Below are 27529 nucleotides of genomic sequence, written 5' to 3'. Positions count from 1 at the left end.
AATATCTTGTTCTGATCCTGAGAAACTGTCTCATGCTCCAGAGCTGCATTCGCCATTCTGCTGCTCGTTAGAGGAAACCGTCAACAAGCTTCTGGTCAGACAGACGACAGGTGAGCTGAGCTCCTATAACGCATCCGTTGCTCCGCAAAAAATATATAACCTGTCCTATTCTTGTCCGCGCTTTGCAGACAAGAATAGGCAGTTATATTAAAGGCTGTCCGCACGGACGCCATCCGTGTTTTGCGGATCCGCGATTTGCAGACTGCAAAACACATAACGGTCGTGTGCATGTAGCCTTATAGACACGTGTCGTGTATTACTTCTGCGCAGCAGCCTAAGGCCTCTTTCACACGAGCGTGACTGATTAGGTCCTGATGCGTTCAGGATGCGTCAGTGAAACTCGCACCATTTTGCAAGCAAGTTCAGTCAGTTTTGTCTGCGCTTGCGTTCAGTTGTTTAGTTGTTTAGTTTTTTTCCGCGCGGGTGCAATGTGTTTTTCACGCGCGTGATAAAAAACTGAAGGTTTACAAACAACATCTCTTAGCAACCATCAGTGAAAAACGCATCGCATCCGCACTTACTTCTGGATGATATGCGTTTTTTACTGACGCCCCATTCATTTCTATGGGGCCAGGGCTGCGTGGAAAATGCTGAATATAGAACATGCTGCGATTTTCACGCAAAGCAGAACTGACGCGTGAAAAAAACAAAAACGCTCATGTACACAGACCCATTGAAATGAATGGGTCAGGATTCAGTGCGGGTGCTATGCGTTCACGTCACGCATTGCACCCGCGCGGAAAACTTGCTTGTGTGAAAGGGGCCTTAAGAGCACGCGCACTCTACAGCTGTGATCCCTGGGATCATTGTTTGGAGGCCAGATTTTAAGATGTTGTGAAGTCAGAGGAGTATATATGTAATCTGAGCACAGTAAACTTTACATAGGAACTAGCAGTACTCCAACAGGCCAGCAGGGGGAGTGTGAGCAACAAATACCACACTATCCCGCAGGGTAATGAGGATCATTGTCTGTGGTAAATGCTGGCGCGGCAGCCGCAGTGAAAACAATCCTGATGAAGGAAAACAGCTCCGTCATGACCCGGGCACAACAGAAACTGGAGCGAGTATCTAATGGCGTGCAATCTATCAAACCCGAGGGCTGGAACCAGGATAATCATATAATTTATTTTATATAAAACACATTTTCTGAGCTCATGAGTCTAGGACAGGGATAAGCAACCTCCGGCACTCCAGGTGTTGTGAAACTACAACTCCCAGCATGCAAATCCTTGGGAAACCCATAGAAGTGAATTAGGCTACTTTCACACTAGCGTTAATGTTTTCCGGTATTGAGATCCGTCATAGGGGCTCAATACCGTAAAAAAAACTCTTCCGTTTTGTCCCCATTCATTGTCAATGGGGACAAAAGTTAACTGAACAGAACGGTGCGCTCCAAAATGCAGTCCGCTCCGTTCTCATACCGGAGAGCAAACCGCAGCATGCTACGGTTTGCTTTCCGTCCTGGGATGCGGAGCAAAATGGATCCGTCTTGGCCATGTTAAAGATAATACAACCGGATCCGTTGTATTTGCTGAACCCTGCTGGATCCAGGAAAAATGCTAGTGTGAATGTAGCCTAAAGCATGCTGGGAGTTGTAGTTTCACAACACCTGGAGTGCCGGAGGTTGCTGATCCCTGGTCTAGGACGAAGATGATGTGGTTAATGTGTCTGTGCTGCAATACCAGAGACCATCCACTGACGACAGTGGCGCTGTTTCTTGGAAATCTAGCTCGTTTTATCCAACTCATCATACAACACCTGATTGGAATCGTCAGGGGATTGTTTTCCCCTAAAATAAGGAATATGGACTTCTACCTCCTGGGGTTTTCCTTCTTCTGGATCAACCTGCCGGAGAACAAGCTGAAATGGAAGGACGGATGTGTTTTTTCAGCCTTACAATCTATGTTACTATACATGTCTGGAGCCACCAAGGACAGGCCAATAGATCGTATCTCCTAGCACTGCTGGCGTTGGCTAAGGTTCCTTTAAACCTCCCCGGTAGCGGATACGATCTTTGACCTGTCGGAAAGGTGCACCACGTGGTGAAGACTGGCAGCGCAGAGGAACCCCAGCCAGAGCGCGGGGTTACATCCTCCCAAACAGCCTCTTCTTTCATGTTTAGCAAATTGTTGGTGGGTGAAGTTCCCGTGTGGGTTTGGAGATGTTCCTAATGGTTGCAGATGAGAGGAGGACTTGGCTACCTCTATGACTGGGGTCTGTCTCAAGAAAATAAACTCCGCGCTCGCTCGTTTGCTAATTTGCTGTTCCATCGGGCAGGAATAGAAGGAAAATAAACAAGTGGGAGGCCAAAGGGGACAGTCATCCTTACGGGGCGAAGCCTTTAATTCCCGAGAAGTGAAGCCAGCACACAGACTGCCCATGGAGCTCTGATCTTCTCAGAAGGAAGCAGAAAATGACAGAGCTAAACTGGAGCCAGCTGTTCTAACCACCGCAGGCCTGCTGTGACCATCTGGTCCCGATGTCCTCCATACCTCCCAGCGTCTGCGCCCTCCCCGGCTATAGAGCGCCACCCCACACATCTATGTGTGCCATGTGGCGAGTGGGAACAGAGACCTGCGAAGGGCACCACGCGATATACGAAATGGATGCTGGTGTCACTCCGATAATGCTGTTTAGACCAAATGTTTAGCAAACAAATACGATCATATAAACTCTCTAGTCTACAATAACCAAGAGCAGGATGCAATATACCACAAGAGATCCCGGGAACGTAATGACGGACCGGCTACGCCTGGTGAAACCAAACCATGTGGACCACCGTGACTGTTATTAGTCAGGCAGGTCCGCTCTGAAAACAGATGCAACCGTTCAGTCGGAATAGGGTTATCCCATAAAACAAGTGTATGTTAGCCATAAAGGCAGCGCAAAGGAGATGGACTTAAAGGGCATCTGTCAGCAGTTTTGTACCTATGAAACTGCCTGACCTGTTACATGTGCGCTTGGCAGTGTCATAGGTAGAAAACTGCTGACAGATGCCCTGTAAGGAACACTCACTATAGAAAAAGGATATACAAATAATTATCCCAACCTTTTCCTCTGTAATCTCCTCCTCTCCTTTGATCCTATTTTGTCTGAAATTGCAATTAAAATTGAGAAATATAAAAAAAAAAAAAAAAAAAATATAAGATCAATTCACGTCCCCCCTCCTTCTCCTCACTGTCCTATGTCTGGCTGTAAGACAAGTGGCTGCAGCAGCGGCCTCCCACCACTGCTCTGTTTGCAATAGGACACAAAGATTCGCAATTTCTGCCTCCTCAGTTGGTTCCCCGGGTAAAAATGGAACAGAGTAGCAGAAAATTAACCCTAGTGTTCCCTGGGGTGACTACTTGCGGAATTTGGATCGAATTCTCTCCAAACACTGCAGGAGGGCCATACGTTATCTGTCTCTCATTGAGGCCAAGCTGCAGTTCATGTGGCCGTCATTAATCTACAGTATATGCATGGACCGTCACTGGAAACCGCAATCAGTGTCCACTCACAGCGAAACTCCATTTATTGGGGCTAAACCACGAGCAGGTCCTCTGCATTCAAACTGAAAAACCGCAGCAGAATATGCCTCTGTGTGAACTAGCCCTACATAATTTTAGGAATGTGCAGCAAATCCTGCAGACTGACCACCAGTGCGGGCACAATGATTCCCTATTTACTTCAAGGGATTTGCCATATACATGCAGTATATGGCAGATGTATTACATAGGACAACATATATTGTCGGGCTCTGTCCTTGTGGGCGGGGTCGGCAGTCACACAAAACATGGGCATCAAAGGTTAGAATCAAAAAAACCACAGGCATGCAAGTTCAACATTCACTTGGGTGACTCCATGGGCACAAACACAAAAATAATACATAAACAAAATACCCGCCCGTCTGGGCACTAACTAAACAGAAGGATACCTCACCTAGGTACTTCTAAACAAACAGGGGGATCAGGCTTTGCACAACAAGCACAGGTCAGGAATGAGCTTTTGTATTTATCCCCACAGTAATGAGCCCAGCCAAGGCTAGGGGGAAATGTTGTACAGGAGTGGGGGGGGAATGGCAGGTCCCTCTACCAACCTTATCACCATTCCATAAAAATCCAGGCCCATAAAACACTTTAAAGAAGTGTTTCTCAGCAAACTACACTTTGCTGAAACCTGGCTTTCCTCGATTGTTTTTACCTCATCCATCTGAGCATTCTGGGTGAGATATACACCCCACTCCAGTACTTCACCATACACAGTGTTACAGTATGAATGTGGGCAGAACTTTTGTGATGGACAGCTCTGGTCATATGTGGATAGTGATGACAACGCTGAAGGTGAAGTGCAGTGGTCTCCAAACTTAGCAGAACTAGATACCTACAGCTGCCATATAGTACATGACAATCTCTTTCTAACAAAGCTAGAACCATCCCTGTACGTCACATCGATCTAGCAGCTCAAGGGGCGTGTCCTTTCTGCTGCAGTTCTTTCCCTATCACAGCTCAGGGGGTGTGTCCTGTGAGCACTCCGGCCTATTCTCTGCTCACCAAGGACAGTGCCATCCCATTGATAGCGCTGTACTTGGTACCGCAGCTCAGCCCCATTCACTTTAGCGAGGCCATGTGACCGATGAATGTGACATCACATAGCCTATGGAAAGCTGCGAGAAGGCTGCGGCGCTACTGGTGCCTTCTTGAACAGCTGTTCGGTGGGGGTCCCAGGTGTCGGACCCCCACCGATCAGATACTGATGACCTATGCAGAAGACGATACAATAGTTCGATACATAGACACATCGAATGACGTATCCGGATACTGTGCAGAATTATTACAAATATGCTTCATTACAATTTGAGCAATGTAATCTTAGTTGATTGTGAAGAGTAGATTTCGGCACCTAGACAAGATCTGTAGATAACATTCCACTTCCACAAGGGTTTAATCAGGATCATCTGCATTTCTGCAAGTTACAAAGTCTACTGCAGTGCGTTTCCTTCAAGGACTAATTATATAGTTCTCCATAGAGGCAGCACAGACATTACAGGGAACCTGGCACCTGGTTTGGGACCACAAAACCACCAGAAGCCCATGTTCTACTGGAAATAGCAGGTTCAGCCGGCTATAGTCTAATGGGTATGGGGGTGGGGCCGTAAGGGGTTGTCCGGGCTATAGGGAGGGTTCAACACCCCGCACTCCAATTGAACAGCCGTTTCGGGTAGCCACGGTGCTGGAAACTAATTCTACTAGGCTCCATACACTGTGTAGTTTCCACTGCTGGAGTACCGCAAAGTGAACGGTATAAGGAGCTGTCTGCTTCCAGTTCCATACACTGTATAGTGCCCGAAACAGCTGATCGGCGGGAGTGCAGGGCGTTGGACCCTCCCAATCTGATATTAAGGATAGGTAAGCAATATCTGTAGCCCGGACAACCCCTTTAAGCCACTGCCAGACACTTCTGGTGGTGGCTTATCCCTCTGAGAACAAAAGGATTGGGCATGTTGATGTCTAACAGCCCGATCCTTATCTGGCAGATGTCTGGGGAGAGTCCGGAGGTCTGCGTGGACATCAGACTATTGCCGGGCAAAAGGGTCGGGTTTGGCTGATGAATGGGCTTTATTCTTTTTGCTAGGCAGCAGGCTCAGCCCTCATACCCTTGGCCCCACTCCGCCGAGGGCCACTGCCGCAGCCTCAAACATAAAGCCCTGTATTTTTCTAAATGTCTTATATGTTTATAGATGGTTTCGACAGACGTTAACACTCACTTGTCATTTACGCGGGGTCTGCATGTCCCTTCTCTGAAGATTTAATAACAGGTCGGGATTATTCGGGGTCAGCAGGTCCATGCAGCTCCATCATTTCTACTTGTTTTCTTTGAGCTCGCTTAAAAACACGAACCGCAAACCCGAGCACTGAGTCAACCTCTGGCGGGCTGGCATTCCCTATAATTAAGATTTAACCAAGATATGCAGCCTTTTTTTATCCACGAGGAGCTCATTCTCACGGTAACTTTAGTGACGGAAATCGGGGAGAAATTTCCTTCTGTTGTCGAAGGGACTTTATGAAACGTACTCGGAGCAGAACGTCGTTTTTATCCGAGCATTCTTCGTCAAAGGCATAACGACTGGGAGGGCAACATCTTGCAGACCATCGGACCTGCAGAACAAGGCTCATTTTGTGGAATGAAGCTCATCAGCATGGACCCCAAAAATTAAGGCTTGAAATCAACAGCTTAAAGGGGTTGTGCACACACACACACTTGGCCAGACCTGCAAAGGGAAGCTTACTTACATGCTTGCAGCGATTTTGTGTCCGGCATGGGAACGCAAAAAAAACGGAACGGAATGCATCCTGGTGCTCCACATTCCGGTTTGTTCAGTTTTGTCCCCATTTACAATGAATGGGGACAAAACTGAAGCGTTGTGCCGCGGTTTCGAGACCCTGTCTCAAAACCGGACGGCACAACACAGGTGTGAAAGTAGCCTCATAGGAGGTGGTTCTCTTCCTTGGGAGATACCTCTTTCCATGACTTAGTACTTGACAAAAAGCTGATCACAAACTTAACCCCTGCTGTGACACCAAGCGGACATTTTTGAAGACGCGGCCACAATTGCTGCTGGTTCTTGCAAATGGGGACATGGCCTTTCCAGTCACGTCAGGCTGATCAATGAAAGTTTTAGGACACTTTTCAATGGTAGTAAATGACGACGGGTGACAACTTGATGATCTTCAGTGGACTGGACCATATCTGCTAACAGCCAAGCCGCCTTGCGTAGACCGAGGCCGTGTCTTACTGGATACTTCTGGGGGAATCAACATACACTATGATATCATCTGCCGGCGCTCCTTACCCTCCCCACCGCCATGTGCTGTTCTGCATACCTTCCATCTCCACTACCTTCTCAGCTACAAGTCCCAGCTCGGCAGGCTCAGCATCCTAATTACAGGGGAATTTTTGCAATATAAACTGCAAAAATCGGAGCGCTGGTTTTATTTGTTCAACTGAAGGTATTTCAAGCGAGGGAGGGGAGGAGACCGTTACGCATACCGAGAAGGACGACACCGGGAAAAGGGGGGAAATAAAAAAAAGAGATAGCAAGTTTGGACGGCGGCGCTGGATAATACTCTGCTGTGACAGTTATAAAGAATGTTATTTCACGGTTCAGGACTTTCCGAGTCTTCACATCCCATAATAGGTTATGTATATAGAGAAACCTTCATCGGTGATTAATTATGTTTAATAGAGGAACTTATCGAAGGAGAGCACAGTAGCTATACGGCTTCAGGCGACCATTATATAGCCCTGGGATATGCACTGGTTTTATCCCGAAAAACATTCTACATTTTTCAAACCAGCACCTGGATCTGAATACCTTTGTAATTGAATGTAATTAAAAATTTAGCACAGCCAGTGAGTTATTCACTAAAATGTATCTGTATAGCGCCACCTGCTGTTTCTTCTTTTCCTTATTTTTTTTCCATCTCACTGAGCTGGTCGCACGCGCTCCATTTAAATCTTAAACTGCCGCCAGCCGTTTGTCCTGTTAGAAGCTGTGGCAGTTAGAGGGAGAGCGCTGCAGCAAAACGGACACACCCCATGAGCTCTTACAGGGAGAGCGCTGCAGCAAAACGGACACACCCCATGAGCTCTTATAGGGAGAGCGCTGCAGCAAAACGGACACACCCCATGAGCTCTTATAGGGAGAGCGCTGCAGCAAAACGGACACACCCCATGAGCTCTTATAGGGAGAGCGCTGCAGCAAAACGGACACACCCCATGAGCTCTTATAGGGAGAGCGCTGCAGCAAAACGGACACACCCCATGAGCTGCCAGCCTGAAGAGAATATAGCATTTGGAGCAGTGAATGGGGAGATCTCTGGATCCATGTGAGGTACAGGGCTGGTTCTAGGTTTATTAGAAAGGTATTGATGATGTCTGATTTACACTTTTTACATAAGGGCATAACCCCTTTAAAGTAGGGATCGACCGATATAGATTTTTTAGAGCCGATACCGATAATCTGTGAACTTTCAGGCCGATAGCCGATAATTTATACCGATATTCTGTGAATTTTCATTTTTAAAAAAAAGAAATAAATAATTCCTACACAAATCTGCCGAAAATGTATATGTTTATTGTTAACGTGTAGTTATTTTTTAGTAAATCTTTATTTTTCATTTATACTTAATATTTTATATATTTTTTTTTTTTACTAACTATTATAGCCCCCTTAGGGACTAGAACCCTTGTCCTATTCACCCTGATAGAGCTCTATTAGGGTGAATAGAACTTCACACTCTCCCTGCTGCCCTGTGCACACAGCAGCAGGGAGACGACTATGGCAGCCAGGGCTTCAGTAGCGTCCTGGCTGCCATGGTAACCGATCGGAGCCCCAGGATTACACTGCTGGGGCTCCGATTGGAACTGCCACTGCCACCAATGAAATTACTTGGGTTGGGGGGAGGGGGACCCTGTGGCCACTGCCACTAATGATTAATACTGGGGGGCTTGGGTGGGGGGGCGCACTGCGCCACCAATGTCTAATACCGGGGTGGGGGGGGGGCGCACTGCGCCACCAATGATTAATACTGGGGTGGGGGGGCGCACTGCGCCACCAATGATTAATTCTGGGTTTGGGCCACTGCGCCACCAATGAAGATAACTCTCTCATTAATTCATATACAGGAGGCGGGAGCTGGCTGCAGAATCACATAGCCGGCTCCCGACCTCTATGACAAGTAGCTGCGATCCACGGTAGTTAACGCCTCAGGTGCCGCACCTGAGGGGTTAACTACCGCAGATCTCATCTACCGCTTATAGAGGTCGGGAGCCGGCTATGTGATTCTGAAGCCAGCTCCCACCTCCTGTATATGAATTAATGAGAGAGTTATCTTCATTGGTGGCGCAGTGGCCACAGCCCCTCCCCTCCTCTTGTCCTCCCTCCTCTCATTGGTGGTGCAGTGGCCACAGCCCCTCCCCTCCTCTTGTCCTCCCTCCTCTCATTGGTGGCGCAGTGGCCACAGCCCCTCCCCTCCTCTTGTCCTCCCTCCTCTCATTGGTGGCAGTGGCACAGGGGGAGGGAGACACTGCGTCCGTCTCCCCTGTGCTGCTTAGGGAACACAGATAGCGCTGACAGCAGCGCGATCCTTGTTCCCTATACGTTATCGGTATATCGGCAAAATAGATGCTGATACCGATAACGTTCAAAATCCTGAATATCGTCCGATAATATTGGTAAAACTGATAATCGCTCGATCCCTACTTTAAAGAGTTGGCCACTTTATGGTTACTGTCGATCCATGTGTTTGTAAGATGATTATAGAGCACGCAATAATATAGCCTTTCTTGATATTCTGTGTCACTCTCATAAGGTATGCCCGCTTGCATGCCATAAACTCGCTGATGATGGAGGGTCATGTGACCAGTCAAACTACCTCCATGTGACATTTCCTCCAGCACGAGACTGACAGGACTGAGTGAAATGTCTGGACCTGTCAATCAAGAGGGAGGGGGAGTCCTCTTGAGCAGACCTATCTACCTGATAATCATCTGTAAGCCGTGTACCGGGGTGGGCTTCCCAGGATACAGCCAAGTCACGGACGAGGAAAGCAACGCCACCACCAGCTTTTGCCAAAACAGAATTTTACTTAAACGTGGTAATGAACACAACCACAAACGCTGGAAACCTACAATAGATTTACATACACCCAGCCCGAAGGCTGAGACCCTTGTGCTGCACAGCACGGCGCCCTCCGATGGATGCAGGAGGAAAGCGTGGTAAGTTACCTACTGGCGGGCATGACTAAACCGCCACACCTTACCTGATATTACCCTAAAAAAAATAAGAATCCCTGTATGGGTGTGTGGTGCGGGCTAGCCTGCGGTGCAGCACAACAGCTTACAATCTTACAAAGCTCTACAGAATTCCCCCTCCCATAACTGGTGCTGTAGCACGTGCCTGAGTGTTCCTTCTAGGCAAAACGCCAGCCTGGCTTGAGTTTGTGGGAAGTTTATCAGCTCTCCATGTGTGAAATGTCCCTTTAAGTTATGGAGTCCTTGCAATGGACAATAGCAGCACTTGTGGCCTGACACAAACAGAGACCCTAACTAACTAACTACAGGCCTGGTCTCAGTCTCTAGGCGACAACACTGTAATGAGGTGCGTGCACGATCTTAAAGACCCGGGTCTGCTCTGCATCCGCTGGTGACTCTGAACCAAACAAAAGCCTCTCTAACAAGCATGCGGTCCCACAGTGTATGTAGCTTTGCTCCTCAACTCTCATCAGCGTTCCTGAAAGCAATCCTCGTTCCTCTGGACAGGATCAGGGTCTTGGACACGATCAGCTTCACTGAGGGATGCTCTTACACCTGGATGCTGTTAAATCTTCTGCTGACACAGTTCCTCAGTCTCACCTCCCTCAAAGATGGCTGCTTGCTTTCCCTTCCTCTCCAGGCTCTGTGTAACCCCACCTCTCATGAATATGGAAATATATGCAGTCTGTAGCTGTGTTTAGGAAACAGCGGCATCTTGTGGCCAAACAGCAGAATGTCAGTCCAGATCATTTAATTTAATCTACACAAACAGTGTTCAGATAAGGAGAGCTGTTTCCCCATCTCACACATCAGCACCCTCACCGATCAGTTATTTGAAGGTGCCACAGTGCAGACAAGCACTACAGCCTCTTCGTACTACATGAAGCACAGAGCCCTACATCGTATAGTGGCTGTGATTAGTATTGCAGCTCAATACCATACCCTTGAATTTGACAGAGCTGCAGAAAGGCCATGTGACGGATGAGTGTGATGTAATAGTCTACGGTCTTCACATGCAGTCTTGTGGGGTGCTCCTGGTATGCAGGGGTTAGGACAAGATTTAGCAGTTTCATTATGGTAACCAACACCTGGCGACTGGCCCAACATTACAGCTTTGGTCCAATGGAAACAATGCGTTTCAGTGATTCAGTAGCACAGTTGTCATCTGCAGCCTTAAAGTTGTAGGTGGCATTTATCATGTAGAGGAAGTTAATAGACGGCACTTACTAATGTAATGTGATTATCCATATTGCTTCTTTTGCTGGCTTCATTCATTTTTCTATCACATATTACACTGCTCGTTAACATGGTTCTGACCACCCAGCAATCCAACAGCTTTGGTCGTGCTTGCACACTATAGGAAAACGCGCCGGCCTCTCTGGTGGCCGGGACCGTGGGAGCTCACATAGGCTGGTGCTTTTTCCTATTGTGTGCAAGCACGACCACCGATGATGGATTGCAGGGTGGTCGTAACCATGGAAACGAGCAGTGTATAATGTGATGGAAAAATGAATCCAGCCAGCAAAGGAAGCAATATGGATAATAACAATACATTAGTAAGTGGTTTGTATTCACTTTCTCTACATGATAAATGCCATTTGCTGAAGTGAGACGACCCCTTTAACGCTGTGGAAGATAGGAGCACAAATAGGATACTGATGATTTATATAAGATTACTTGCCCAATTTTCACAACTTGACCCGACTAAGGGGGTAATTTATCAAGACTGGCATTTTAGACACCGGTCTCAATAAGGCCCTGTGCTGGCGGTGTAAAGGCGCCAGCTTGTACATAACTTTAGCGGATCCACCACCACTTCTAAATCTACGGCTGCTCCCTTGCTGGCGTAGATTTAGACCATTTTGTACGCCTAAAACAGGCACAGGAAATGATGAATGAGAGGGGCCTGCCTGCCATGCCTAAGGCTACTTTCACACTGGCGTTTCTGGGTCCGCTTGTGAGATCCGTTTTAGACGGTCACTAAAACGCAGCTTGCAGCGTTTTTGTGACCGTCTGACTATGCGGAGCAAAACGGATCCGTCCTGACTTACAATGTAAGTCAATGGGGACGGATCAGTTTTTCACTGACACAATATGGTGCAATTTCAAAACGGATCCGTCCCCCATTGACTTTCAATGTAAGTCAGGACGGATCCGTTTTGACTTAGACATTTTTTTGAATGAATAATGCGAACGGATCCGTTAATAACGGATACAAGCGTTTGCATTATTCGTGCGGATCCGTCTGTGCAGATACAAGACGGATCCGCACAAAACGCAAGTGTGAAAGTAGCCTAATACAGACGTATTTGTGTTAAGTGTCATATTCCAGAACGGACTGCCCCGCCTGACGCCTGCTCAGGCAATCACTGGCTGAAGTGGGTCACTTCTGATTGGCTGACCAGGCGTCTCCTGTGTGTCAAGCCAGGGACCGGGACGTAGAGACCCGTGGTGAAGCAACGGGAATCTGTGAGGGTAAGTATTGCTTCTTTTATACGCCTATGAGATGTTTCCAAAATAACCCCCCTCCCGTCAGACGACCCCTTTAACGCCAAGTTCCGCATTTATAGACACGAGAGGCCAGCCATAAAGCAGCAGCAAATATATTGATTATTATTCATTGGAATATCCCTCTGTTCACCTGCATCGGTGGGCGCTTACAGACCGTAGTGGCTGAAAAAAAAAACAACTCATTTACATTCCTGCTTTAGAACGGCCTTAGATGTCCAAATTGTCTCATTACAGGATGAAAAATTCATAAAATCCTTCTTAAGATGACAAAGCCGCAGATTACTCAGCCCCCCCACTGTGGGATTCTGAATGCAGATGGTACTCACATCAAAGCACATGGTCCGCTGCCAATGCAGAAAACATAATAACCCCCCACTGTCAGCTTTCTCTTACCCCCATTCTTTGCGATTGTCCTGAAGCACCTCCAGAAGAGACGTAGAAAAGACGCTCGGTTGTGCGGTGTGCACTGAACAAAGGCAAACTCTCGGAACAGGACGTGGGTTCCCCGAGAAACGCTGGTGAAGCTGCAGGGGGAGAGAAGATGGCACAGGTTACTCAGCGGGCACATCACCCTGCTGGGTGTCAAAGACGACGGTGACCACAATAGTAAGAATAACAAAGACAATTCATTAGAAATACCTCCAGGAATCCCAAGTTCTAAGAGTCGCCCCCTAATGAGTAAGAGTCCTTTTACACTGATCAAAGATGAAACCAGCCGATGGGAGGTGCACCAGGGATGAATGATCGCTAGTACCGTTGTTTATCCCCCACTTTACATCATGTTGGGAGGCCTTGTTATTTTGGGTGCCCTTTCTAAGAAAAAAAAAGACCTTTCTAAGGTGTTATCCGAGATGCCGCGCGATCCCGTGCGGCCGGCACTGCCAGTATGTACGCCACGTGATCCCAGCCCAGGATTAGAATCTGCAGTGCATACGTGACTCGGAAGTTCTCGCTGACGAGAGATTCAGACTCAAGCATGCAATACGGGTTCTAATCCCAGCCTGCGATCACGTGCCGGATGTACCGGCATCTCGGATAACCCATTTACTTAAAGGAAATGTCTGCATCTATTCCGTTCCTATAGAGAATGAATGGGTCCGCAACTGTTCCGCAAGATTGCGGAACGGATGCGAACCATAATTGCGGACGTGTGAATGGAGCCTTAGGCTACATGCACACGACTGTATGTGTTTTGCGGTCCACAAATTGCTGATCCGCAAAAAAAAAAACGGATGACATCCGTATGCCCTCTGTTTTATTTTTTTTCAGATCCATTGTAGCAAGGCCTAAAACGGACAAGAATAGGACATGTTGCGGCGCTACGGAACGGACATACTGATGCGGCATTTGCGGACCCATTGAAATTAATTGGTCCACATCCGATCCGAAAAAAAACCAAAACGGAACGGACACGGAAACAAACAACGTTCATGTAGCCTTAAGAATAATTATTATCCTCAGGATAGGTCATCAGTATCTGATTAGTAGGGGCCTGACACCCAGGACCCCCGCCGATCAGCTGTTTGAAAAGGCACCGGCGTTTGCTGTAGCATCGTTGCGTTTTCCAGCTTTTCCTAGGCCAGTGACATCACAGTTATCGGTCAAGTGGCTAGGCTGGGGTGCAATACCGAGCACAGCCTCTATGCAATGTACGGCGCTGTGCTTGGTGAGCTGTAAGAAGGCTGCTGCGACCATCAGTGTCTTCTCAAACAGCTGATCGGCAGGGGTCCCGATTGGACACCCAACGATCAGATACTGATGACCTATCCAGAGGAAAAATCAAACAGATTTAAACTATTAGTGCGTCTCTTTTTTCCTTCCTAACCTTGGAAGACCCATCATGTTGACATGAATTGCAGCAGGAAGGTGACTCCGCGCTTGGACAGGAGGGATATCTATATTAGTGAGCACAGAATTTGGAGGCAGCAAATGTTTACAGAAATCCTGCAGCATCTGGAAGCGTCCACAGACTAAAAAGGTTGTTATGACATTCACGAAAAACATATAGACGAAACCGTGCCCAGAAATGGGAGGAAAATTACACATCCATATAATTTGTGTCCAGGAGTTGTTTTTTTTTGCCTAGGCTTGGGAGAAAAGATCCAGAAATAAGTATGATTCACCAGCCAAGTCTCATAAACATGGGAAAACGGATCTCAAAATGCAATACGCTGCACCCAACCAACATAACAAATACTATTCTAATTTACATCATTTACATATATTTGGGTAAAATTACATTCAATCTGACATCTTGCTACCCTTGATGGAGATCTAGGGCTTTCAAACCAGAACCTGGATCTGAATACTTTTGTATTAGCATGAATTCAAAAAAATGTGTGTAGCCACTGACTCGGGCTACTTTCACATCTGCGTTCTTGCTGTCCGGTTTTAAGATCTGGCATGGGATCTTAAAACCACAGAAAAGCGCATCCGTTTGAATAATAAGACCGGCTGCATCCGTTTGACATGTTTTTCGGTGCCGGATCCGGCTTCTTCAGTTTCCCATACCGCACACAAAAACGCTGCTTGCAGCGTTTTTTTGTCCGGCATGGGAACGCAACAAACCAGAACGGAATGCATTCTTGTGCACTCCGTTCCTGTTTGGTCAGTTTTGTCCCCATGGACAATGAATGGGGAGAAAAATGAAGCGTTGTGCTGCGATTTTGAGACCCTGTGCCGGATCTCAAAATCGGATGGCGCAACGTAGATGTCAAAGTTGCCCTATTCAATAAAATGTATCTGTATAACGTCACCTGCAGGTTTTTTTTTTGTCCGACTCCTTAAGAAGGCCGCACATGCTCAGTTTCATCTTTCAACTGCCTCCTAAGCTGCGATAGGGAGAGAACTGCAGCAGAAAGGACACTCCCCTTGAGATATTGCAGCAATGAATGGGGAGATCTCTGGATCCATGTGAGGTCCAGAACTGGTTATAGTTTTGTTAGAAAAAGATTGTCATGTCCTATATGACGCCTGATTTTCATATTTTACATTTCTCATGGGATAACCCAATGATGGCTAACCTCCGGCACTGCAGCTATGGTGTAACTACGACTCCCAGCATGCTCCATTCATTTCTATGGAGTTCTGAGAACAGCCAAGCAAGTGTACATCTTGGGAGTCATAGTTTTACCACAGCTGGAGGTTAGCCATCACAGGGATAACCCTTTTAAATTTAGAAGCAGTGTGACAATACAGTTGTCTCCCTGTCTGAAGTTAGCCATACAGTATAGAACTCAGATGTCCATTTTTTTTTGGAAGGACCTGTCATCTGTGCAGGTTTTGGAAGGACCTGTCATCTGTGCAGGTTTTGGAAGGACCCGTCATCTGTGCAGGTTTTGGAAGGACCCGTCATCTGTGCAGGTTGTGGAAGGACCCGTCATCTGTGCAGGTTGTGGAAGGACCCGTCATCTGTGCAGGTTGTGGAAGGACCCGTCATCTGTGCAGGTTGTGGAAGGACCCGTCATCTGTGCAGGTTGTGGAAGGACCCGTCATCTGTGCAGGTTGTGGAAGGACCCGTCATCTGTGCAGGTTGTGGAAGGACCCGTCATCTGTGCAGGTTGTGGAAGGACCCGTCATCTGTGCAGGTTGTGGAAGGACCCGTCATCTGTGCAGGTTGTGGAAGGACCCGTCATCTGTGCAGGTTGTGGAAGGACCCGTCATCTGTGCAGGTTGTGGAAGGACCCGTCATCTGTGCAGGTTGTGGAAGGACCCGTCATCTGTGCAGGTTGTGGAAGGACCCGTCATCTGTGCAGGTTGTGGAAGGACCCGTCATCTGTGCAGGTTGTGGAAGGACCCGTCATCTGTGCAGGTTGTGGAAGGACCCGTCATCTGTGCAGGTTGTGGAAGGACCCGTCATCTGTGCAGGTTGTGGAAGGACCCGTCATCTGTGCAGGTTGTGGAAGGACCCGTCATCTGTGCAGGTTGTGGAAGGACCCGTCATCTGTGCAGGTTGTGGAAGGACCCGTCATCTGTGCAGGTTGTGGAAGGACCCGTCATCTGTGCAGGTTGTGGAAGGACCCGTCATCTGTGCAGGTTGTGGAAGGACCCGTCATCTGTGCAGGTTGTGGAAGGACCCGTCATCTGTGCAGGTTGTGGAAGGACCTGTCATCTGTACAGGTTGTGGAAGGACCTGTCATCTGTGCAGGTTGTGGAAGGACCTGTCATCTGTGCAGGTTGTGGAAGGACCTGTCATCTGTACAGGTTGTGGAAGGACCTGTCATCTGTGCAGGTTTTAGAAGGACCTGTCATCTGTGCAGGTTGTGGAGATTGTGGACGACTTATTGTTGATCAGTCTCCACCTTGATCTTCTATTCATGGGGTTCACATCTGTCACTTGCCAAGAGCGACTTTCCAAGTAATCGGTCTCTGGTCGGTGTCTGACATGGTCTTTCGTTCCACAAAAAATGCCAACTGATGATGCTCAGTGGTCAAAAACTGCAAGTGGGGAAAGGGATCTCCAGGTAAGTATAATCTTCTCAGCACAAGATATATACCACATTTTTAATTCTCGGTGGACCTTGAGTCAGCTAGAGATGGGCTGGAGATGGGCATCAAGAAGAGCAAGCCAACCGTGTCCAATCATTTTAGAAAAATGGCTCCTCCAAAACTTTACCGGGAAAAAAGACATCTACTAAATGGGAAACTAATAAACACTCCACCTAACACTGAATCCATGAAGTATGACCAAGATGAACAGCTTAAAAGTAATGCATTTGAGAACGTTTTGGTGGAAACCTTGTACCAATGAGCAGCACCAAAGGTAGGATATTAGGAAGTGGTTTACCGTGTGCCCTCGAGCACTCTGCTCAGTATTCAGGTATGTGATATCAGATCTGTGCAGGCTTCAGGTATATGACTTTATAGACCTGCCAACACAGAAGCTCGGTGGTTAACGCTTAAGGTGCCTATCCTACGTGATTCCTAGACACCTGTACAGCTAAGTACACAGGGATATATGGAACATTGTGATCGGGGCGGACGTGCAATAAAAGCCCATGTGGCTGCCGTGCCCCAGGTACTGAGATGTTCTTCAATGAGCTCTATTGTCTCTGGTTGTTTTAAAATTAGGTGCGGGCCCTCTGCCAGGGCAGGAGAAACGTTTAAGCAATCACAGAAACCTGTAGACAAGTAACATAAAAGGTCATAAGATGCCAGGTACCACCCCTCCCAAAACCCCTTTCTTCAGTTCTGTGCCAAGTCAACAAGTCTTGACTGACTCCTCTTGAAGAAAATCATTGTCCCAATCAGAGATTTCCCTCAAGGAGTAACAAGAAAATTAAAAGAAAAAAAACAAAACAAAACAAAAGAGCAAATTATCACAAGACTGAAACAAGAGATGAAAAAAAAATAATCTGCAATGATGAGACGACGACACTGAAATCTAATGCTAGAAATTACAAACGAGTTCTACTACAGAGGAAAAATCTGGAATAATGTGATATCCAGCAGAAGCTCCTGAGGTCTTCACACGGTGTAGAGCAGGGATCAGCAACTTTCGGCACTCCAGCTGTTGTGAAACTACAATTCCCAGCATGCTCCATTCGTTTCTATGTGAGTTCTTAGAAGAGCAGAGCAAGTATGCATGCTGGGAGTTGTAGTTTCACAACACCAGGTTGCCTACCCCTGGTGTAGAGGGAATTTTTGAATGATCGGTCACTTCAAGGAACCCAAAATTCAGACACTTTTGTGTAGAAAACTTCAAACCGGACAAACAATGAATTCTTATTGCAAGCAAATTTTTATGCCCAATTTAAATTGATCATCTTGGTTTTTAAGCAAATTGTAATTTTTATTTATTTATTTCCAAACAATTTTTTTTTCTGCTAGATGAGAGTTTCAGAGGTTGGAGCCTAACTTTTCAGCCATTTTTTGGGCTGTAAATGTGTAAGGTTGCAGAACCTTGTTTGCCCATTTTTTTTTATATTTGTTTCTGTTGCTCTATGACAGAACAGGAAGAAAATCCCACAAACCACACAAAAGATCTGTCTTATTCATCATGGGTCCTGGACAAAACAAAATGTAAATAAAATTCCAATATGCAGTGGCTTCTTCGGCAATAAGACTCCTCCAGGATTTTCATATTGATGGCTTATTCGCAAGTTAGGCCCTCAATAACTGCTCGGTGGGGGTCCGACACCCTGCTGAAAAGCTGTTCTGCAGTAGCTCTGCCACTGGGGGTTGGTTCCAGAACTACACAGCTCCATCCACTGTGTAGTGGACATTGCTGGTTACTGCAGTGATGCTCCTACTGAGGGGAATCGGAGCAGCACTGCAGTAACCTGTTCGCTCCATTACACAATGGATAGTATGGGCGGACTGGCCATAGACCCTACAGGGAAATTTCCTGGTGGGCCAATGCTCTTGGGGCCGCTCAAGCCCGCTGACAGCCTCGTACATAAAGATCAGATGCTCTCAGAAAAAATTATGCACCTGGCCAGCGACCGCTCTCTTAATTTCAACTGTATTGCCATCCTCAGGACAATGATAAAGTTCCATCCTGAGCTACAGACAGCAGTATATTGTGCTGCACTGTGGTATCTGGTTCTGCTGGGGTGGTATATTGTGCTGCACTGTGGTATCTGGTTCTGCTGGGGCAGTATATTGTGCTGCACTGTGGTATCTGGTTCTGCTGGGGCGGTATATTGTGCTGCACTGTGGTATCTGGTTCTGCTGGGGTGGTATATTGTGCTGCACTGTGGTATCTGGTTCTGCTGGGGCGGTATATTGTGCTGCACTGTGGTATCTGGTTCTGCTGGGGCAGTATATTGTGCTGCACTGTGGTATCTGGTTCTGCTGGGGCAGTATATTGTGCTGCACTGTGGTATCTGGTTCTGCTGGGGCGGTATATTGTGCTGCACTGTGGTATCTGGTTCTGCTGGGGCAGTATATTGTGCTGCACTGTGGTGTCTGGTTCTGCTGGGGCAGTATATTGTGCTGCACTGTGGTGTCTGGTTCTGCTGGGGCAGTATATTATGCTGCACTGTGGTATCTGGTTCTGCTGGGGCGGTATATTGTGCTGCACTGTGGTATCTGGTTCTGCTGGGGCGGTATATTGTGCTGCACTGTGGTATCTGGTTCTGCTGGGGCAGTATATTGTGCTGCACTGTGGTGTCTGGTTCTGCTGGGGCGGTATATTGTGCTGCACTGTGGTATCTGGTTCTGCTGGGGCGGTATATTGTGCTGCACTGTGGTATCTGGTTCTGCTGGGGCGGTATATTGTGCTGCACTGTGGTATCTGGTTCTGCTGGGGCAGTATATTGTGCTGCACTGTGGTATCTGGTTCTGCTGGGGCAGTATATTGTGCTGCACTGTGGTATCTGGTTCTGCTGGGGCAGTATATTGTGCTGCACTGTGGTATCTGGTTCTGCTGGGGCAGTATATTGTGCTGCACTGTGGTATCTGGTTCTGCTGGGGCAGTATTTTGTTCTGTATTGCTGTCCCCGCCTACAACATGGGGCCACACTTGGATATTTTTCCAGGGCCACTTTAAAGGGATTATCCAAGAATGGATAATGATGTCCTGTCCTCAGGATAGGTCATCATGGATCATCATTATCACATCGGCAGGGGCCCAGGACCTGGCACCCCTGCTGATCAGCTGTTCAGAGAGCTACCATTCTGACCGGAGCTCGGATGAGCGCTGCAGGCTCCCAGCGGCTTTCCAAGCACAGCGCCGTACATTGTCAATATGAATTACCGGATAACCCTTTAAGTTCCTATTCCCCCCTCCCGATGGAAAGAGCTGTGTAATTCCAGTGCCGAAGTCTGCTGCCAGAGCTACACAGGAACACTTGATCCGTGGGCGTGTGGGGTATCTGAATCTTGCCAAGCAGATATTGGGGGCCTATCCTGAGGCTAGGTCATCAATAGCCAAATTCTAGAACACCCCTTTAAGCCAGGGAGAAAATATTATCATTTATAGCCAGCTTAAAATGGGTGTCATCAGCAATTTAAAGGAGTATTCCGGTTAGAACAAGTTATCCCCTATTTTTTTTTTTATCAGATCCTTATTATTGTAATAAAGTACAACAATGGAACATTGTTATAACTATAAGCAAAGCTATCACCTATTAGATCAGTGGGGCACTGACCACTGATCACGAGAAAGGGGGGCCCTCTGAAACGAATGGAGTGGCAGGTCGAGCATGTGTACTGCTGCTCCATTCATGTCTATGGGACAGCCAAAAATAGCCAACAGTGTACTATTCCCCCTCTGGCAGCTGCTGAGAACAGCTGATCGGCAGGGGTGCCAGGAGTCAGACCCCCACCAATCTGGGTCATCCGCAATTTTAAAGGAATATTTTAGCTAGAACAAGTTATCCCCTATCCCCAGTTAGATTGGTGGGGGGCTGACCACTGAGCCTCCCCAATCATGATAACAGAGGACCCATGTACCCGGTGTGAATAGAGCACCGACTGGGCATGCACACCAGTGCTCCATTCATCTCTATGGGGTTCTAAAAGAGAAAGGGAGAGTTCCTCATATGGGTGAGTTGAAAGACTCCTATTGTAGAGCTTCTCACCTGGGGATGTTGCGATGAAGGCGCAATAACCAGTTGTGTAGATCGTAAGGCAGACGCTCCCTCTGGACAGCTTGCGGCCCCGGATCAGTAACCAGGGAAGCAAGAGAAGACGGGATGCGGCAGCTGCGCAACAAAGGTAAGACATTCAATCTTCACTGAGGTTCATTTACAATTTTTCAAGCAAAGCGTTTCGGGGCCGAACAGCCCCTTCATCAGGCAGACACAATGATGAAGGGGCCGATGCAGCCCCGAAACGCGTTGCTTGACCAGTTCTAAATAAACCTCTTGCCGTTCACAGCGAGGATTGACTGTCTTATCTTGGTCACGCCGCTGCCGCATCCCGTCTTCTTCTGCTTTCCATCCACGAGGTGCCCGGCTATCTCCAGAAGCCCTATAGACTTTGAATGGAGTCATCGTGCACATGCTCGACCATCGCTCCACTTAAACGAGGGACTCAGGTCCGCCGTTCTCATGAACAATGTGGGTCCCTGCGGTTGGACTCTCACCAATGGCGATCCCCTATCCATACGGATAAAGAATAACCTGTTCTAAATGAAATACCCCTTTAATTCAGATTATGAGAAAGGTTCCACAATTTACGAAACTGACCCTTTAGATTTCTATTACACTGCTGTTTTTGTGTTGAAGGCCTGCGGTAGTTATTGCGCCCTCGGCCTCAAGGACTTCCTACTTTCTACTACTGAAATGATAGCGGTATTATCAGTCTAAGTCAATAGCGTTCTTTATGACCTCCGTCGTCTGAGCCAGTCTGGTGCAATGGTTGTCATCAAGTGTGACCGGCCTGCTCTTGATGAAAAGCATGAACTCTATAAAGCTGGTATTATACAGTACCTGGCATTTTCCTTACAGCCTATCTCAGGAAGCAATGTCTCCCCCAAACCCCTCGCAGGATCCAGACGTTGCGTGACATACAATATTTCCGGTTTCTGCACCCTTCCACGTAACCGGTTATTGCATCATAATGGTACATGGTTCTTTGAGCATTTTTCTCATGTTACTTGCTGAAATTTAAAGGGGTTCTCCACTTTAGACAATCCCACACTTGTTAAAAAGAACCCTTAAAGGGGTTGCCCAGGAACTTGATGGCGTATCCTCAGGATGGGTCATCAATATCAGATAGGTGGGGGTCTGACTCCTGGCACCACAGTTGATAAGCTGTTTGAGGAAGCTGCAGCACTCACTGGAACACCATAGCACCGCTCCCTTCTCATGGCTCTCCAAGCACAGCGTCATCCATTGGATGGTAAGAACTTTAAGGGGATCTCCAATTTAGACAATCCCTACTTGTTAGAAAGGTCCCTTTAAGGGATTATCTTGGAATTTGATGGGCTTTCCTTACGATGGGACACCAATATCAGATAGGTGGGGGTCCGACTCCTGCAAACAATGGCGGTTAGCTGTTTGAAGACGTTTGCGGCGCGCCGGCGCTCACTGGACCTCTGGTGAGTGTCGCGGCCTCCTCATGGCTACCAAGCACAGCACCATCCATTGGATAGAGGCTGTGCTTGGTATCTCCGCTAAGCCCCACTCCCTTGAATGGAACTGAGATGCGCCTAGGCCATGTGACAGAGGAGCCTGACATCACATGGGCCACTTCATACAGCTGATCGGCAAGGGTGCTGGGAGTCAGACCCCCGCCGATCTCATATTCACGATCTATCCTGAAGATAGGTGTCACGGAAGGTATTACAGAAAACTAGAAGACACAAATGAAGATCCGACTGACTTGATCCAAAACTAAGGAACCAAAGGGTAAGCCCTGTAAGAGCCCTAGCTCTCTCCCTTACTGCTCAGCCTATGCAAAAATCTCAATGGTAGATAATTGCATACCCTCGTTCCTCGACTGTATGACACCTGAACATCCTATATTAGTGAGGGAACACGACCACCGGCTCCCTACACTTAATACGGAGGGAGTCAGGGTCACCTAGGATCAAGCAAACAGGAAAACACAAATAAACTAGAAAAGGTACAATTTCTGGGGAAATTGTGTGATGTGTTCTTGCCTCCACCAGTAGCTTACAACTGGAGTGGGCGGAGTAACTGGGTGGAGTGTAGACTCCGCCCACTTTTATAAATTTTGACCTTTGTCTCACACTGACCCACCCTGCCGAGTTTGGGTGCTGTGAGAATGACAGCTGTTTAAAAGGTTTCTTATTGAAGTCAATAGGGAAAATCTGATTGGTTGTTTGTGGCTCCGCCCACTTTTTAGCGTCCCCAAAATGAGATATACATTGGCACAGTCCTCCAGTGACCAACTGTGCCAAGTTTCGGAACCCTGCCATTAACAGTCTAAGAGCAGCGGCAGTTTGAATTTTTCCCATTTAAACAAATGGATGAAATTTGATTGGCCGTTGTAGACCCCACCCACTTTTTAAATTTTTTTGACCCCAGTCACCCAATGACCTACGGTGCCAAGTTTGGGTATTCTGGCTTTAATATTGTGAGAATGACAACAATTTAAAGGTTTATCATTGAAGTCAATAGGAAAAATCTGATTTGTCGTTGTTGGCTCCGCCCACTTTTTAAATTTTTGAATCCAAATTAATCTATCACCTGATTTCAGAGATTTGAAGCCCCTGACATCAATAATGGCAGCATTTTTCAATTTTCTGCATTTTTCAATTTTCCCATTGAAATCAATCAAAGAAATCTGATTGGTTGTTTTTGGCCCCGCCCACTTTTCAGAATTTTAATCCTAAATTGTCCAACTGTACCAAGTTTGGGGATCCTGCCATTAACAGTCTAAGAGCAGCGGCAGTTTGAATTTTTCCCATTAAAACATATAGCTGAAATTTGATTGGCCGTTGTAGACTCCTCCCACTTTTAAACATTTGAATTCTAGTCCCCCTATTAACCGAATATATTAAGTTTAACAACCCTGCCATTAACAATGTTGAAATGGCAGCAATTTAAAAATTTCTCATTGAAGACAATGGGGAAAATCTGATTGGTTGTTTGTAGCTCCGCCCACTTTTTAATGTCCCCAAAATGTGACAGGAATTTTCAGGTTGACCCCATGACTAAGTGACCCAAGTTTGGTGAGTTTCACTCCGAAGCTGTATGAGTGACAAACATTTGCATTTTTCCAATAAAACTCTATGGGAGAAAAAAAGAGGTTTTCGGGGGCCCGCCCCAGGGGCCCGGAGGGTGGGATCGGTTAACAAAGCACAAGCAAGATCCTCGGGTATGTGCCGACCAAGAGTGCAAAGTTCGGTATTGATACTCCTAAATCTGTGGGAGGAGTAGCAATTTGAACGTCTCATTGTAGTCAATGGGGAGAATTTGATTGGTTCTGTGTGGCCCCGCCCACTTTTTCGGGTCTCCGAAATGTTCTAACAAATTGCGCGTTGACCCCATGACTAAGTGACCCAAGTTTGGTGACTTTAGTTTCAAATCTGTGTGACTGGGAGAGATTTGAAAATTTTCCCTGTCAAAGTCAATGGGAAAAACATGGATTTTGGGGGCCCTTTCCCAGGGGCCCGGAGGGTGGGATCGGGTAACAAAGCACAAGCAAGGTACTCGGGTGGGTGCCGACCAAGTCAGCAAAGTTTGGAATTTGTACTCCTAAAAATGTGGGAGGAGTAGCAATTTGAAAGTCTCATTATAGTCAATGGGGAAATTTTGATTGGTTCTGTGTGGCCCCGCCCACTTTTTGGGGTCCCCGAAATGTGCCCAAAATTTTCGGGTTGACTCCATGACTAAGTGACCCAAGTTTGGTGACTTTAGCGTCAAAGCCTGGCGAGTGGGAGCGATTTGAAAATTTACCCTGTCAAAGTCTATGGGAAAAAAGGGGGCTTCCGGGGCCCGCCACGGGGGCCCCGGGGGTGGGATCGCTCCACAAAGTAATAGCAATCCGATCGGGAACAATCTGCACGTTTTGGTAAATTTTTGTCTATGTAGTGTAAAAACTGTGGGAGGAGTTAGGGTGGCAAATTTGGCTATAATAAGAATAATAATATACTTGTGAGATAATAGTATGTGGTCTTGCTATGCAAGAACACATAATGAACAGACTTATCTGTAGAAGCATCAGTTGTAGCATCCAGCATGCACACACTCCAGGAAGTTGTATAAACCGCAAAGTGATGCAGTATGGGAGGGGATTTAAAGGGATGCAATCAGTGCAACTAGATGACAGCTGAGAGAGGGAAACGAGATGACAAAACGAAAGTAAAAACAAAAGAACCTCAAGCAGGAGGGTCTGAAGAACATCTGTCAGAGCTTCTCAGATGTCTGGCGGTGACAGTAGGTCATCAATATCAAAATCCCGGAAAACTCCTTTAAGGCTACTTTCACATCTCCAGTTTGAATTCCAGCAGGATTTTCCAGCTGCGTGCTGCGGTTTGTGTCCAGCCGATCCTCCGCTTGTCTGCCGGAATGACCACGCTGGAGTAACCTAAATCAGAGTCCCCAACAAGAGTATCTGAAAACAGGACTTGTAAACGACACAACCCCTTTAATGAATGTTCATAATGTGAGGGTAAAATCCTGTATTTTCTCAACAGAAATCCGAGGTTGTACCCTTGGAGTTCTTCTGCAGTATACTGTGGGTGCGCAGTAGCTCCGCAGCAAATTTGCACAAGGATTAGTCCTACCATCATGCAGTCGGACTAATCCACGACAATTCTGTCCCAAATAAGTGGTGTGTGCCGCGGAGCAACCACCAATCCGTGCAGAACATTTCCGAAGCATATATGCGACGTTGTCAAAAACCTATTCACATGCATGGTATGTCGATTTCAAGAGGATCTACATTCAGAATCCACACCGACATCCGCGTGAAATCCAGTGTGTGAACATACACTAAGATGCACAGGCAAGCTGAAGAGTTACTTTATCATGGGATTAAGGCTATGTACAACTTTGGAGGCATTTTTTTTCTATTGTATTGTACTTGCTTTGCGCTAAAATCATTTTTTTATTGATCTTTATTAAAAATGTTGAGCCCCTTTCTCTACAGCCTTGAGATTCTCCAGTAGCAGGCTCTGCATTTTTACTGTGTTCCATCAGGCAGTTCAGCTGACGGCTCCTTATTTCTGATCTTTGACCTCCCAAACACTCATTATAGCTCAGTTCTTATCTGACTGATAAGAATGTGGCTCAAATAAGTGTTTATGACCTTTTAGTAATTTAGAGATAAGGGTGAAAGTACACAGCTAGCCAAACAGTTAACCCTTTGTGACAGAACGGCTGAATAGTTTTAGTAAGGACCCATTGAAAAAATTATTTTTAGCCCAAAATCTGTAAAAACGCATATCAGAAAAAAAAAATTGTCCCTGAAAGTGTACAATGCCTTTACAAATTTAGTGAAATAAAACGACCAATACAGCTTACCCTGAAAGACATCATATAATACGCCAGTGCTATAGAATAGCCCATGACAGTGTATGCGCGCAGTATGTGCTGAGACACACAAAGCAGGACAATAGCTTGAATATACTTTAGGCCGCAGTAAAAGTTAACCCCTTTGTAGCTGACGACGTGCGATCTTGCTACTCCGTGATAACCCTCTCGGTGACAAAGAAGCCATTTAAAGCCCTTTATCCTGCCCTTCTCCTGCTTTGTTTGGCCCAAAGAGGTCAGTAAGTTAAAAGCGTCTTTTTCTCATCTGCCTAAAGGATCTGCTGTCAAATAGCTGAACTTAAGAGAAAAGGAGAACATCCCTTTGATCAGGACGACACAGTGGGGTGTGCAGTAACTTTACCTTCTATAGTTGTGGGCAAAGCATGGGGCGATGTCCCCCTCCTCCGGGTCACACTCTATAAAGAAAGAAGGGTTGGACGGAGAATAGATGGCAGGTTGGGTGTTGGGGGTGCAGGTTATTAAGGGTCTCATTGATCCTGCGATTCTTTCAGTACCAGTTTGGCAGGTGTATCCTGTCCTGGAGAATCCATGACAGCGGCTGGAAAATACTCGACCGAACAAACAGGAACATACATACCTGCGAGTGGGTGATAAGGGACAGTACCCTGGCGCTGAACCGTAGTAGGCGAACACGCGAGAGCATGACAACCCACATGTTACTCATCATTCCTTCAGCTCCATAAGCTCGGCTGCGGAGAGAAACCTTCATCCTGCATTCACAGGTATTTGCAGATCGCCACCTGTCATGGCTGATAGGCTGTTCTGCCCGCCCCGGCCATCCAATGGTTACACATTCTGCCACCACTATAAAGGGCACTGCCAACTACTACTTATATATGGCATCCAATGCTACCAGAGCGCTCCATCTGCCACAGGTTTGCCTCCTTTACAAATCACGTAAAGGGGTTGCCCACGGGTGTACGGCGCTCGGCTATCTTCAGCAGTCCCCCCAGAGAATGAGTGAAGCAGCAATGAACGTGCACGACCTGTCGCTCCATTCATATAGGGGCATTGGACCCCTGTTCTTGAGATTGGAGGCAGTGAGGCCACCATAGATCAGATACTTAAAGGGGTTGGACCATCTCATACATTAGGGACATATCGCTAGGATATGCCTCCAATGTTTGATAGGTGCGGGTCCCACCTATCTAGAACGGAGTCCGCAAAGTGAAGAACAGATTGCGCATGCGCAGCCGTCCTCCTTTCATTTCTACCGGAGTGCTGAAAATTTGCAGAGCAGCAGGCTCGGC

At 47.0% G+C, this 27529-nt stretch overlaps 1 protein-coding gene across 1 annotated transcript in view; it reads right to left on the bottom strand.

Moving 5' to 3' along the window:
• C10H11orf49 (chromosome 10 C11orf49 homolog) overlaps nucleotides 1-27529 on the bottom strand; it is a 132176-nt gene that overhangs the window by 37529 nt on the left and 67118 nt on the right. The window contains exon 3 of the mRNA XM_044270140.1: nucleotides 12760-12890. Within this exon, the coding sequence (XP_044126075.1) occupies nucleotides 12760-12890 (131 nt within the window). The remainder of the gene's footprint in view (nucleotides 1-12759; nucleotides 12891-27529) is intronic.

This window comes from Bufo gargarizans, chromosome 10 (assembly GCF_014858855.1).
Source record: "Bufo gargarizans isolate SCDJY-AF-19 chromosome 10, ASM1485885v1, whole genome shotgun sequence".
Taxonomy (NCBI): domain Eukaryota; kingdom Metazoa; phylum Chordata; class Amphibia; order Anura; family Bufonidae; genus Bufo; species Bufo gargarizans.
Note: the sequence above shows the minus strand (reverse complement) of the source record. Positions and strands in the feature narration are given on the sequence as shown.